The 16,390-nt window shown below is 37.5% G+C and overlaps 1 protein-coding gene across 6 annotated transcripts in view; it reads left to right on the forward strand.

Moving 5' to 3' along the window:
• ATP11C (ATPase phospholipid transporting 11C) overlaps positions 1-16,390 on the forward strand; it is a 131,039-nt gene that overhangs the window by 37,502 nt on the left and 77,147 nt on the right. For all 6 annotated transcript variants that reach the window (XM_063431988.1, XM_063431991.1, XM_063431986.1 and 3 more), the window contains exons 2-3: positions 7,920-8,039; positions 15,204-15,293. In XM_063431988.1, the coding sequence (XP_063288058.1) occupies positions 7,920-8,039; positions 15,204-15,293 (210 nt within the window). The remainder of the gene's footprint in view (positions 1-7,919; positions 8,040-15,203; positions 15,294-16,390) is intronic.

Raw genomic sequence — 16,390 nt, forward strand, 5'->3', positions numbered from 1 at the left:
GGTAGAAAGCCGTGGAATGTATGTGGGGATCTTAGATGGGAGAGAACATATGGGTCTAATGATAAATATATTTGTCCCAGTAGTAAAAATAAGTATGAGTGCGAGATGCCCAAATAGAGAATATAATTTTTGCCCATATTGGTCTTGTGTGGGGTGGGCAACTTGGGGACAGACAGCAGACAAGGACATGATTGTGACTAAGTTGCCTACCAGTCCATACTGTAAGTCTATGGAATGCAATCCAATCCATATACTTATAAATAACCCCGACAAGTTCTTAGATAAATATGGTAATTTATTTGGGTTTCAAATATATGGGACGGGTTTAGATCCTGGGACAGTATTGTTTATAGGGATAGAGACTGATACGGTAACCTCCCAAACTCATCAAGTATACCATTCCTTTTATGAAGAGATGAGTATAGATAATAAGATCCCCCATAATGCTAAAAACCTGTTCATAGATTTAGCCGAAAGTATTGCCGGTAGTCTTAATGTTACCAACTGCTATGTGTGTGGAGGTACTAACATGGGAGACCAATGGCCTTGGGAAGCAAAGGAGGTAATGTCCGGTTCTGAGGCAGTTGACCAATTAATATCTACACAAGCCGATTATCATATGAGGGTTAGAGGTAAATCTGAGTGGAGATTAAAGACCTCCATCATAGGTTATGTTTGCATAGCGAGGAAAGGAATGATGTATAATACTTCTGTAGGAGAATTAACTTGTCTAGGGCAAAAAGCTTATGATGATGATACGAAGAATACAACTTGGTGGTCGGCTTCAAATGTCTCAGAACCATCTAACCCGTTTGCTAGATACGCCAATTTAAAGGATGTGTGGTTTGACCTATCCATCACATCTACCTGGAGAGCCCCAGCAAATTTGTACTGGATCTGTGGTAAGAAAGTATATTCGGAGTTACCACAGGACTGGGAAGGGGCATGTGTATTAGGTATGCTCAAACCATCCTTCTTCTTGTTGCCAATTGAAACAGCAGAGACCTTGAGAGTTAAAGTTTATGATGTGAATCATAAAAAGAAGCTAGCATCCTTGAATGTAGGTAGCTGGGAAGATAATGAGTGGCACTGGCTACCTTAGCGCGCTTCATTGCCAATAGGAGGGATGTAATATGTGAGGGAACTGGTTAACAGCCAAACTGTATGCCCATGAAGTGTTATTGTATTCTAATACAGGGATTCAAGCCTCATTCTACCATTAGGCAATTATGGATTCCTCTGTAAAGCACATAGCCTTATTACCAGGTAAACCAGTTGGGCTGTTGATAAAGTCCTCCATTCACTTCCAGTGCAAATAGAAGGAGGTGTATGTGGAAAGTTCAATCTCAGCAACTGTTGTCTGCACATAGATGATGAAGGGCAGGCAGTGGCTGATCTCACAAGCCACATGGCTAAACTGACGCATGTACCGACTTAAGCCTGGAACGGGTACAATTCTAGTAGTTGGTTTGGAAGTAGGTACGAGCAGCTTGGAGGGATCAAGACATTGGTAGGAGGAGTCATGTTGATTATAGTGTGTCTCTTTCTACCATGTTTGGTTCCATTGGTAATTAGGTCCATACAGAGTGTCATAGAGAGCACGACAGAAAGGAAACCAGCTGCGCATGTAATGGCTGTTTGCAAGTATGAACCCTTAGCCCAGAGAGAATATATTCAGAATGAGGAGTGCTGAAGGAATTTGTAAGGATGCTAAGATGCTTACGAGGTCTGTTCTGATTCATGGCAACCTGAGGTGTAAGCAAACTATGGTTAAGTGATGCATCTGGAATTGTGAAATATCAGAAGCATCAAAGGGGGGAATGTGGTGGAATCTCAGTAAAAATAAATTTACTAGGACAAGATTGCCATGTGGCATATGTGTAAATGGTGTATCAGTTAGTTAGTTTCACGTAGCTAAGATACAATCAACACCGTATTGAGCAAATGCAGGAATGCAGAAACTGAAAACACTTCCCCCCTCCTCCATTGTTCTGGGTGAGCCATGTGGTCTAATAAGTAAGGGAAGTTAGGCTTTGTTCAGCTGATTGTGTAAAGAGTATATGGGGGTAGAGTTAACTATAGGAGGAGCTATATGTCTATATCATGCATTTACACAGTTAGTTCTGGGCTCAGATCTTGTTGTATTTTGGTGACATAAGTCCCTCTGAGCCCCGGTCGGTGAATCGAATAAAGAATCTCTTCCTTCCTGAAGAAACCTGTGTCCATCTCTCTGTGCTTGGCTTCCGTCAGTTTCTCCGGTATCACCAGGATGCCAAGAAATGAAACGAGAAGTGAGGTAACACGAAATCCTTCTTAATTAATCCTTTAAAATGCATTCGTTTCTCACGGCAGTCAAGTTATTCCTTTTAATAATGTCAGATTCTAATAATGGATTATCAAGCACATATCTTGACTGGCACATGAGTTGGTAAGTTGCAGAGCAGTATGTCTTTTCTGTTATTTAAGTCACATTTTGTGATTATTGTTTTAATGACTGAAGAAGCAGACATTTACTGTTCTTTATCTTGAAGGGTGCAGTTTTTTTTTTGGACAGTGAAAACTAACTTTTGAAAGAATTTAAGTTGGCATTTGATATGGAAACACCCTCTTCATTAACTCCTGAAAACTCTTCAGTAAACAGCTGTTCCACTGAAAACAGACAGCTATCGCAGTTTCATATAATCTACAAAGGGACCGCACTCGTGGTTTTTCGGATATGCCATTGGAAAATAGATGCACCTGTGGATTTGTGAGTCTACAGAATTCCACTATGTATTTAGATAGAAAGTCCAGGCACTCAAAAAATCTTGTGCATCAGGTGCTGACTTTGTGACAATGTTTTGGGCAACTGTGTTCTTTGTCAAAAATGACTCATTGAAAGATGATGCTTGAAGGCACACTGTAAGCAAGAAACCCCCTGTAGTTCTGACTCTTCATGGCACCCAGAGATCTGCCGCATAATGCGCAAGATCCCATTTTTGTGAATATTAAAGTTGTGCAGCCTAAATGGCAGTGATAGATTGAGAGTGCTGTGTGTAAAGTGTGCTATTTTTTTGGTTACAATAGATTGTGGTTAACTCTTCATCTCTAAAGCAGAGTCACACTTTGGTTCAGAGTTAAACATGTAAATTGCAGAGAGAGGATGTTTTTTTTTTTTTTTTTTTTTTTTTTTTAAATTATTATTTCAAACAAGAAAAAGCTATTTCAGCATTTACTGGAGTGAATAGAACATAGTGAATAAAATGAAACTTGCTGGGTTTCCTCATTTTGGGGGCTTTGGGGACATGCATGTTAGTTTATTTAACAGACCAACTCTGTACATGCACACTAAAAACAATTCTCAAGCAGCAAGTGCCAAACACATGCACACACGTCCAGCAAAGCACGCTAACTAATTTCTAAAGGAAAAAAAAAAATATATATATATATATATATATATATTTATTTTTTGTAAACCTTTAGCGACTATAGCTAACTTTTTTGTGGTTATGCTAAAAGTGAAAAAGTGACCGTTCCTCTTTAACCCCTTAAGGACCAAACTTCTGGAATAAAAGGGAATCATGACATGTCATACATGTCATGTGTCCTTAAGGGGTTAAAGTGAACCTGTAGTGGAAAAAATTACTTGCCTTAAATCGCTTCCATTTACATTGAATATATATACACCATATATCTTAAAAATACATCATGTGTTTTCGATGTAAAATATAAAGATTTACTCGCTTTTCCTCCATTCCAGTTCCCCTTTCTTGGGTGTTACTCTTTGAGTAACACCCACCTCTTGGCTGTCCTTCTCTCTGGCATGGGAATGCGTCCCAAACAGGGCATATCTCGTCAGTGGCATGCCCAAGGGAGTGACAGATGCTCTGACTATTGAGTCTCTATAGCAACCACCGCGCATGTGCAGTGGTTGCTATGAGAGGAGAGCAGAGGGACCCGTGGTAGGTCTTTTATTTTCGCCCTTGTCTGTCTGTCTGCTAGGAGAAAAAACTATTTTATAAAATCTTATGCTCAATCTAATAAGTATAAGATGTTTGGGGCATGACAGGTGCCCTTTAAGTCTATAAATTGAAAGCCTGTTGGGCAGACCAAGGTGCCAAGATTACAGAAAGTGGCTGATAAGCCGACTGACATCGCTGTACTGGCAGATAATGGTCACAGATCACAATTGTCTTGATTTGCGTATCCTTTAACCCCTTAAGGACCAAACTTCTAGAATAAAAGGGAATCATGACATGTCACACATGTCATGTGTCCTTAAGGGGTTAAAAATATAATGTTAAAAACTTTCCTTTAAAAGGCCATCCATTTCCCACTGCAACTCAAATGATTGTGCATTATTCAGCTCCGCACATGTCAAATCCTTTGTTTATGATGGATTAGCAGCAAAGTTTATTTGCTGACTAATGTTCCTTTCCATTAATTACTTGGTCTAGAAGATTAACCAAAGGGGGGGGGGGGGTCGGGGGTCATCTTTTTGCATCACTAGACAATTCCTATCTGTCATTGTTCTATCCTGTTTTGAATTAATAATGCATTATTTTAAATTCTATTGCATTCATATATTAACAGGTGAACCTCCTACCTTTTTATGTTGGTTAACATCTTTGTATGTATGTATGTATGTATATTTTATTTATATAGTACGAGCAGGTCTACATTGCAGTAGTGGAGTAGTGGAGTTTGTGCATTCATCATATTGTGTGTATGCATATATTATTGATACAGTACTTTTGCAGTTTGCATTATAGTAGAGTAAGTATATTAAAGCGGATCTGCGTCTTTTCTTTTCGTATTTCGCCAAGACCCCTGCAAGTGACCGATCCAGTGTAGGAGCAGGGGGAAGGTATTTATAATTTTTTACTAATTTCAAGCTGTCCCTCTCAGTTGCTGCTATCTTCATTTTACAGATCCTGGTACTTCAGTCGCCAGGAGAACAGGGTGAAGTGATGTACTCTCACGCATGCCCTGTTAATCGCCGGTGCCCAATACTTCTTAACGCTTTCATTCTCTCCTCCGTTCAGTGGCCGAGCAGAGTAAGGAGAATGCGGTGCAGACAGACACCCGGGAAAAAAACTAAGTGATGACGATAAGATAGCGCCATAGGACTTCAGCACTCATAACAACTTAATTGAAATAAAGTTGTTTTGAGGAAAGAGAGATCTTTAAAGTGTTTTAATACGATTTGCTGATGAGATAAACATTGGGGAAGAATGTCTAGGGGAGAATTATCAAAGTATCATGTTTTGGAAAGAGGTGAAACAATGTTTTGGAAAGATGTAAAAGTGAAGGAATCACTCGTAGAATGTGCCTGCTGACTCTACTGGTTTCCACGAATGTTCCATTTTTAGTGCATTGCACCTTTTTTCAGAATACAACACTTGTCGAAAATTCCCCCAGTGTGTTGCCTACCAGGAGTGTGGATACGTGTACCTGTCTGTGTCCCCTCCTCTGTGCAGATAAGAGCAGTTTGTTGTAACCCAGCCCCGTAGAAACACTGAACCCGATTTGCATGAACGGTTGGCCTGTGTAAGAGTTTGTTCAGTCGGGCAGGGCATAGTCAATTTTTTGTGTTTGTTTTTGGTGGTTTTATTTTGTCTGTCTTTTTTACTTTAAATTCCGTCCATAATGTGAATGATTGAACAATGCATATAAATCTTATTGTCTATTTTATATATCAAAGTTTTTTTATAAAAAGTAAACCTATAAAAACAAAACATTAAACTAAAATAGTGACTTTCTTCTCTAAACCGGGAGTGATAATTTTGCTTGAATGCTTATATTGGTTTATTGTATGCAGCATCTTAGTGGATGGAAACGTGAATTATTTCTAATGGGGTTCTTAATTATGAGAAAATCATGATTCCACAGCTCAAATATATATTTATGATACATTTATGTAGGTTGTTGTGGACAAATACAGCATTCGTCGTTTCAGTCCTCACTCTAGGACTTATTCACTAGGTCCATGGGTATTCTGTTACATCTGCAAAATAACGTAATATCTATATATCTTTATTTTACTTCTGTAATGTTTGTTTATCAACATATTAAATTAATAATATTCCCAGCACATTCCATGGAAGATAAATTTATATTTAAAAAAAACATGACTAGATTCGAGTGATGTTACCATGCTTGTGTCTTGTCACCAACTACTCGAATATACAGTCGATAAGATTACGTACTCCAGCCACTGCTTAATAAAACATCTCATTAGGTGCAAACTGATTAAGCCATTGTTCTAGAAAGGAAATAATAACTAGAAAGAAAATTGCATGCTCAGAAAAAAAAAAGCAGCAATTATGTTGTTAAAGATGCAGTAATTGGGTACTTATATAGAAAATAGTCACATTTTATAGTATGCAGACTAAAGACTCCTTATCCAGAGATTGTGGCTCAGCCGCCCTTGGTAAACTTGTTAAAAAAAGAAAATTAACTTTTATTATCCATTGTTGCTTAGTTGGACTTTTCTCAAGGTACACTTACATTTTAACTTGGTAAATCGCAAAACATTGTCGTGTTCAAGGAATTCTGTTATGGAAACTTACTGGCACAATGACAAACGAGACAAAGTTGAATTGTACTAATCGGTAGCTTGTTCTGTCATTGTTCCCATAGCAGTAGCATGACAGAAGTTACTGATAAGGCTAACTGCTACATTGAAGGGTAAATCACTTTCCTAAGGCCTATTTGAATGACAATCTTACAATGCTGATAAGCAAGGTACTGCTTTCCTAGCTTAACGGGGGTGGTCCAGATTACCTCTGTGGTAGCAAGACGAGTTCTTTCGCTAATACAATTGTTTGGTATACTTTAGTCAATAGAGCACTTTGCTGAAAGGCCATAAAGTCAAAGTATTCTATTATTCAAGCATGCCAAATGAGTTTCTTGTTCACACCCTAGCTATACTTACAGTTATGTCACTATAAAGTACTAGTTGCATGGGAATGTTGGATATATTAATATTTTTGGAAACCGTTGAGGTTTATTTTGCAAACCGGCAATTGTGAAGAACTGATAAAGGAATTGCAAACATTAGGCCAAAATACATAAAGTTCATAATTTGTCAGCAGACCTGTAATTTCAGTTCAACATCTGAAGCTTGAGGTATACTGTTACCTCGTCAATTCCCTGCAATCAGCAGTTGAGCGAATCACTAGAGTCACTAGATCTGTGCTGCGGTAGTAATGGGGCCTGGAGGCCCCTGGTACCATCCCTCTGTTAAGAGCTGAATGGTTATTGAATTATTAGATTTCTTATAGGGTTATCATAAATAAGGATGGACATCAGTTAATTGAGAACCAAATTAAAATGATTTAGCATACATACAATTTGACACAGATCGGGCTGACGTCTGTATAAAATATAACCCCTTAAGGACACGGCTTCAGAAGTAAAAGGCCAGCATGATGGAAAATTCCCATCAAGTTTCATTAAGGAGTTAACAGTGGCTTAATACATATATATTGAGGGCTAACTCATTGAAAACATTTATTCACTAAAGTGTGAATTCACTGTGAGCATCTGTTGTCTAAGGATGGTTACAAGTAGATGGCAGGGTGACCTCCTTTATTTATTGTTATCAGATAAATCTAAGAAATAATCGCCCAATTAATCGATTATGAAAATAATAGTTTAGTTGCAGCCATACTCTTAACCGGAAGCCCATGCCAGAGGGGGCACATTTTACTTGTGATGTAGGAAGCAAATACATTCTCATTATTAGAACTGTTTCTCTAAATACTATAATGCTGTAGTCAACATTTGTTAAGCCGGCTATATTAAGACAATTGGGAATACTGCAAAATGTGCTTTTGGCAAGAAAGTTAATATTATATAAGTGTTCCCTAATGAAGGATTGCATTTATTTCCGCATATTCTCACTTATTTCAATTAAGTTTTCTTGCGTTTGACAGTGTCCCGGTGAAGAAAAACGAGTTGGAACACGCACTGTGTACGTTGGACGCCAGCCAGCTTCAGAAACAGATTCCTACATCGCACCGAAATTCTGTGATAATAGAATTGTCTCCTCAAAGGTTAGTCCATTCCACCACATTAAAGAACATCTTCACTTTTGTAGGTCAGACTCTCCATGTCGCTGTTGTCATTTACATTATCGGCAGCAGTTCAGTAGTTTGAGTTGATCTGCACAGTTTAGCGTAATAAACTGCAGTAAATATTCTCTTGGGATGCAAAAATAAAAATTGGTGGAGAACCTTGAACGTGTGGTTAAGTAATGTTTGTCATGTGGCGTTTGGTTAAACCTTTCAAATGGCCAGTCTGAGCACCATATCCACTGCAGCTAAAAGGCTATTCTAACAGAAATGTCCCTGTAGTCTTCCAGAAGAGAATTAAAAGAATTGTAGTCCAGCAATAAGTGGGGAGACCCTATCTTCAGAAGGATATTGATACCTTAGAGAGAGTTCAAAGAAGGGCTACTAAACTGGTTCATGGATTGCAGGATAAAACTTACCAGGAAAGGTTAAAGGATCTTAACATGTATAGCATGGAGGAAAGACGAGACAGGGGGGATATGATAGAAACATTTAAATACATAAAGGGAATCAACACAGTAAAGGAGGAGACTATATTTAAAAGAAGAAAAACTACCACAACAAGAGGACATAGTCCTAAATTAGAGGGACAAAGGTTTAAAAATAATATCAGGAAGTATTACTTTACTGAGAGGGTAGTGGATGCATGGAATAGCCTTCCAGCTGAAGTGGTAGAGGTTAACACAGTATCCTTATCTTATAATTAGGATAGCCTTATGCATGCATGGGGTAGGCATAAGGCTATCCTAATTATAAGATAAGGCCAGGGACTAATGAAAGTATTTAGAAAACTGGGCAGACTAGATGGGCCGAATGGTTCTTATCTGCCGTCACATTCTATGTTTCTATGAGTTGGGGAGTATAATGTTCAGTACCTCTAGTTCAGGGGTTCCCAATAATTTTTTTCCGTGGAACCCTTTGACATAATGTACTAACAACGTGGAACCTCAAAAAGAAAAATTGAGCTGTATCACAGATAGTACACAGATAGTACTTAGGAGCAGGTGTGCTTTTGTGTGTACAGTTAGTGTTTGTATTTAATGCTAGTGTTTTGATACAGGGATGTGTTTGTATGTAATGTTTGCATTTGCGTGCAGGGGTGTGCTTGGATGTAGTGTTGGCTTTTAAATGTGGATGTACATTTGTGTGTTGTATTGGTGTTTGATTTCATAACAGCTCTAGTTAGTACATAGCAAAATGTACTAGAAAAAAAAGTGGAAAAGTTCCTGTTTTTTTTTTTTTTTTTTTTTTTTCCAGTTCACTCACCCATTAACTAACTTAAGCTTTTAGTTTAATTTTACATAAGTCAAATGTATAGATGAACAAGGGTTACAAACCAGTTGTAATTAGGTGTTTGCCTAATTCTGAAATTTAGTTGATTATACAGGGCTTTACAAAATTCAGAGTAATTTAGTTTTATATATTTTTTTCTATTGAGGTGGGTAATTGAGTGGTAATGAAGTTTGTTTTGCACTTTATTTTTATTAGATCCTAATCTTCTCTTAAAACTGAAAAATGTTTGAGAAACAATGCAATCTATAAGTACTACGAAAGAGACTGTAAGACTTGAACAACATTCGTAAAAGAGCCCTATGTAAAAAATATAAAGACCTTTTAAAGTTATGGACAACTATTGTATTAAAATATATTTATCCAGAAACTGCTTTTTAGATCAGAGTGAAGATGGTAGTCCATTCATGTATATCTGTGTATGTTTTTGTTAGTGATCATGAGGTGAATTCTTCCTGAATTCTAATTGGCTGAATACTTATATTAAAATTGAGCTTTGAATTCACGGGGTGCAGAAAGGGAGTATGCTCTTGCACAAAGAACTGCTTAAATGCCCATGTATGTGTAGAAAGGCCATAAGTTATGTTTGCAGAGAAGTGGGATGCCAAAACAAGAAAGGGATGGTTGACGAGGGGCCCAAAATGGCAACAGTCCCACTGAAATGGACACATTTCTATGACTTGGAATGCAGTGATGTCCTTTTATGTCATTAATAGAAAAATCATCACAACAGATAAACAAAAAGAAAAATAAGGTGTAGTAAAATAATATTATTACTAAACAAGTGGTACTGCCCTGTTTTCAGTTTGCCATTATATTTGTCAATAAGCTTAAATAGACCATCACTAGACTGAAAACCCAACAAGTCATCAACAAGAGTCCAGCAATAAAATGTCTAGTTCAGGGAAAACTGAAAAGGTTGTAAATATAGTTTAGCACAGGACAAGAAAGAGTCCAGCTGTTTAAAGGCATGAGGTGACCTGGGTTATTTTCTGATGTCCTGCCCAACAGGGAGTTGTACATACGACACACTAAATTCGGTTTACCTTGCCATGAAATACATCCTTGAGTACTTTATAAGAGGACAGGGTTTGGATAGACAAGTTTATTGGAACTACATTGTCCAGCAGTAACGTTTCGACCAAAGGCTCTTTATCAAGCTGGTCGAAACTTTGCTTTTGGACACTGTAGTTCCAATAAACTTGCTTATCTAAGCCTTGGAGTGCATTGACCTTTTCCTTTTTTGTGACTACAAACTGCCTCTTGGGCCTTGGTGCTGGCCCCATGGTTATTTATTTATTTATTTTCAAATATATTTTGCTAAATAGATTTTTACAACAAAAAAAGGGGGAATGGGGAGTGCATCCAGGTTTTTTTCTATGAATTGAGTGCAGTTCCTTGTTTTTTAACTTATTCCTTATTTTCATCTGCTATCAGTGTGCTATTATGGACTGTACTTGCATATGTGCATACTCCTGTGTGCCATTGATGATCCCAAAATATATTGTACTCAATAACATCTAATACTTTACAGGATAGTAAGTCAGGAAGTCTCTCACCCATGTGACACTCAAAGGGCATTGAGAAGCGTTATGTTTTAACTTTTTCTGTTAATGTTTGAATGATGTGGCCAGCAGTACCTTTTAACCTTTTGTTAAATACTGTTCCCACTGGTCTACACTTTAGTAGCACAGTAAAACCGTATTTGGATTTTTTTTGTTGTTCTATTCCTCTACTCTTAACAGACGTCTTGAATGTAAAACTTTTTAATTGGCATCAGCATGGGCACGAATAATGTATGGAGAAAGAAACACGATAACTCCTAAATGTTAAATTGATTTTCAGTAGTTTAATGCCAAACAAGAGTCCCCAGCAGCTCATACCCTCTGTCCTGGTCAGGCTAATTAGGAAGCATAGCCTGGACATGAATGGGCAGAGAGTGTCAGCTGACTGATTTAAGCCTATTACAACTGCCCATTGTATTGGTATGACTAAAGATGTGTGTAATCTCTGAGTAGGCCATACCTCAAGTGGATGCCAGCTGTAGGTGGCCAGGGTTCTGCATTAAGTATTAAAGTAACACTATAGTGTTAGGAATACAAAGCTGTATTCCAACACTATTGTGTCCCTTTGCCCCCCTCCCCCATGGCACTCTCCTTATTCTAGCACTGATGTTACTTGGCCCTGACTCAGTCTCCACCTTCTATGACATCAGCACAGAGGGGCAACATAATACGCATGCAAGGGGCATTTTGAAGACACTGGATAGCCTCATGCCCAGCGTGAGGACGTCCAGCGTAGTTTCATGGGGTTAAACTAGAGGCCGTCTTAACCCTGCAATAGCACGCATTTAAATTTCTCTGAAACTGCAGTGTTTTAGACTACAGGATAAAGGGGACAGGGACAGTGCAACCACACCACTTCAATGAGATGAAATGGTCTGGATTGCTATAGTGTCCTTTTAAACACTGTAATAATATGCACATGTATTTCTAACACTATAGTGTTCTAATTCTGCTTTAGATTCGGGCCTCTCCAACCCCTCAAATTAAGTTTTTTTTTTTTGATCATCCATAAAGTAGGATAAGGACACTGGTTGAGGAGCTGATTAGATATGCATATAGTAATCTCATCTGGGCAGGACCAGTATTTGTACCATAGAGTTGGAGCCTCGTTCTGGCAGCTGCTGTCTAACTAATCTTTGTGATTTTTGGCTTTAAGTAGAGACCTATTTCTATCAGCATCTGATTGTTAAGATTTGTGAGCTAAGTACTAAACAAACATACTGTATATAAAGCCCAACCAAGTATGTGCTTATATTTCGAAATAGCTTTAATTTGACAATGCAGTTATCTTGTCTCTCAAGATTAGATTAGATTTTACATATATCAGTAGCAACCATTGATAAGAACACCAATAGTTTGCTTAACCCAAGCCTTTCAGTCATTTAAAATCTATCAGTGGGTTATTTTATCCTGGTAGATATACCCAGGCGGTGCCTCTAAAGTAGTTGTGGATTTTGGAGAAACTCCATGGAAATACGCATCAATAATGATATGAGTGCAGATGAAATAAAACTAACAAATTCCTGGGTATCATTTTTTTAACAAACTAAAAGTAAGGTAGAGTGCCTTTAAGTGATCTGGTATCCTAGGCAGGATACCAGATTGGGCCCTTTTTTAGAGCCGGTTTGTGGCAGCTGAGTGTTTGTGTGGGGGGGGGGAACTGAGTAATGTGTGTAGGGGTGCTATGGTGGATGGGCTGGGTGTGCCTGTGTGTGCTGGTTGGTTGTTGTGGCTGAAATTTGTATGTGAAGCCAATGGCAGCATTTTAAGATGACAAGAAGCGAAAAAGAAAATACAAAAACAGGAAAAAAGTGTCTAAAGTGCACAAAACAAATAATTTATTGCCATTTGAATGTGTTTTTCTTTTTGTTTTGTTTTTTTATTCTTTTTTTTTATTGTTCAGCATATAGTTAATGCAAACTCTCCCCAAAATTGTAGCATATAACAATTTAATTTATTTAATTTGCTTTCACACTGCAGTTTGGTCTGACAGATGTTGACTTGCTGAAACTGCTGGGATATGCACCCGTGTTAAATAATGACTTGAAGATTTTTTTGAATTAATTTTTTTTTTTTTGCTGAAGAAGAAAATATATTGTCTCCTGCTGGATTGTGTTTATGTTTATCTGGAGATTGAATTATGCTGACTTCAGTATTCTGAATGAATAAACGATCGAGGTTGGGGGGAAGGGAGAGAGTACAAATTTTGACTACAAAAGTAGTAAATGCATGTTTGTTATGGTGTGTGAGTATATATGAAGACATCATAATAAAGACTGAATAGCCAATGGTTTTTACAAATGTCTCCAGAACCCTGAGATTTTATGATTTTTTCTTAGAGGGCCACTATAGTCACGAAAATAACTAGCTTAATGAAGCAGTTTTGGTGTATAAGATCATGTCTCTGCAGTCTCACTGCTCAGTTCTCTGCCATTTAGGAGTTGAATCACATTGTTTATTCAGCTCTAGTCACGCCTCCTTGCATGTGACTTACACAGCCTTCCCATTCACCTGTAAAGAAAGATCTAATGTTTTAAACTTCTTTTAGTGCAAATTTAGAATGTATTATCTTGGGCTCTGTTAATAATATGATAGAGCCTTCACACCTAGTCGTTCCATTACTAAGTGTATTTTTTTCCAAATTTCATCCGTGCCTAGCAGCAGTTTTAGGTGTGTGTGAATGTGAAACAGCAAATATTTGTGCTTATCATTGAAAGCAGCATTCTTCTGTGTCACGTAAACAACTGATATTTCTAAAGGTCTACTTTAAATCCAAAGGATCTTTCTCATTTTCAACATACCAGGTCTTCCCACTGCTTACATATGATATAAAATTAAGAGATATACAAATTCTCATTTATGTGCAGAAATCATGGCACCGTGCACTAAATCAATGTGTGCAAACCAGCGTTTCCCTATTGGTGTTCAGGGTTCCGCGACAACACAAATGGGGTTCCGCCAAAATTTCTGAAAACAAAATTTCTGCGGGCAGCGAAGGGGGCAGTGGGCAGTGATCTCCCTTGTCGGAGCCGGAATATGACGTCACTCCGGCATCACTAAGAGGTGCGCGAGGGAGCTGAGCACTGCTTCTTTGCCAGACGCTCAGCAGCCCCACTGGACCCCGGGGACTGCACGCCAGCCGCTCAGCAGCCTCACTGGACCCCGGGGACTGCACGCCAGCCGCTCAGCAGCCCCTCTAGACCCTGGAGACTGGGGGGCGGGGGGATTCGTGTGTGAAGATGATGTGGGTATGTGCATTGCGTGTGTGTGTGTGTGTGTGATTTTTGTGTTTAAATCTGCTCCCTCCTGCTTACCTTTAGGCAGGAGGAGGTGTAATCCCAGGTGTTCCAGTAGAGGCCATTCTTTGCTGGAACCCTGGTGGTCCACACCTCTGTCAGCTGCAGATCACTTTAAGAATTCCCAATGCGGATCTGAATAGTCTGACACAGAGTGCCAGGGGATCGCAAGGTAGCTCTTACAGTTAAAAGCACCTGAATTTGGAGTACAACATGCCCTTGAGCATGTAAGGGGGCCATTATTGATTTCCCTGCCAACACAAGGAGAGACCCCCTCATGACCAAAGCTCTATGACCAGATAGGGACCCACCAGGCTCTAGGTAGCCACCTATGCTGCCTAAGGTATCATCTGTTTTCGGGATTTAGTAAATGATCTGATGTGGAGAAAAGACTATCTTTAGACTAGGTACAGATTAAAGGAAAGGAAACTTGGTTTTCCGTTTAAGCTTTGTTATGGCGAATGGTGAGACAAGCAGATACTTGTAACTGAACTGACGCAGCGTTGTGTGTTGTGTGTTTTATTTATTTTTTAATTTTGTTTTCTTTTCATAGAGAAATGTTGGTTAATGAGATTCTAAAACATTCCTATAGTCCATACATAAATAAATAAGCAAGGGACCAAAAAAAAAAAAAAAATGTAAAGGATAACTTTTTGTAAGGGGCAGCACTACTTTTAGGCGAGACCATATGAAGAATTGGTACACAGGTTGTAATTATGGCTGCTATACTTTCTTATGGACAAAGGTGGTGTGTCTGAATACTTTTTATCCATAACATGCAAGCTGGTCAATTATAAGAGTAAACATATAATACAAAAATGGTTTTGCCTAATATAGATCATTCAAGAATTTTTCTAAGTGTAAAAATAAGTTTCTACATTTTCCTTATTTTAAATAATAAATCAGAATAAGTCATATTATCGGTTTTATACGTATACATGTGGGGTTTAGGTGTGTTATGTGAATGTTTATTTATGTTCTTTGTTCCTTTGCAGTACACTGTATGGAACTTTATACCCAAGAACCTGTTCGAGCAGTTCAGGAGAATAGCAAACTTTTATTTTCTTATCATTTTTCTGGTTCAGGTAAGTTTCTTTCAATATTATTTCTTTTTATAATGTTGCTGTTTAAAAAAAATTAAATAATAATAATGTATTGGGTTTCTGTTTGAATGTACTACATGATTATAACTACCATTTTAATGATTACTCCTCTGATCATTTATTCCCTTATATGAAAGGATAAGAGTAAATATTTGTTAAATTGGTCATGATTGCACCAAAATTGATGATAAAGAAAATTACATACAGCATGGTTATGCTGCTGATGGCATGGCAGATAAAAGTAGAGTGATTTTTTTTATTTTTTTTTCTCTCGCATGTAGCCCTGTAAAAAAAAAAAAAATTCTAGTCCATTTTATTGTTCTTTGAGTGTACCTTTCATCATTGTACTAATTCCAGAATTAAAAAAAAGCCTACCTTTTGAGGAAGTCTGAATAATCTAAAGAATGGACACTATCGGGCAGTCCTTTTAGGGCAACAGAAAAAAAAAATATTATTTATGTTGGTGACTTTAAAATATGTTTGTATGCTTTAAATTAAATATGAGAGAGTAGAGGGATAATTACTAACAATATAACTATGCAAGCTTTCCAGTAACCTTTTATTCACAAGCTTTTTCAAGTAAATGCCAAGCAAAAAAAAAAAAAAAAATAATAATAATAATAATATATATATATATATATATATATATATATATATATATATATATATATATATATATATAAAATATACTTCATCGCAAATAATCAGGCTATGGAATGGTGTGATATAACAGCTTAATAATAGGTAAATGGACTCAAAAATAGCAGAAATTAATACATCCTTATAACTGGTTTAGTTACAAATGCACGGTTTTAAAATTGATACATACATTGTAAAATTGCTTAAAATGTGCATTAAAGATTAACTTACAGATAAGGACATATTAAAAATATATATGAGAATGAGATAATGTATCCACACATTGCAATTTCTGTCTTTTTTTTTTTTTTTTTCCTTCATGTAAATGCCTATATTGTTTTCATGTAAACGCCTATGTATGGAGAAATGCAAGAACTGAGAAAGATGAATCAGGTTATGATACCTAAGGTAGTTTCTGTCAACATAGCTACTCACTGTTC

This window comes from Pelobates fuscus, chromosome 9, assembly GCF_036172605.1.
Source record: "Pelobates fuscus isolate aPelFus1 chromosome 9, aPelFus1.pri, whole genome shotgun sequence".
In the NCBI taxonomy this organism is placed as follows: domain Eukaryota; kingdom Metazoa; phylum Chordata; class Amphibia; order Anura; family Pelobatidae; genus Pelobates; species Pelobates fuscus.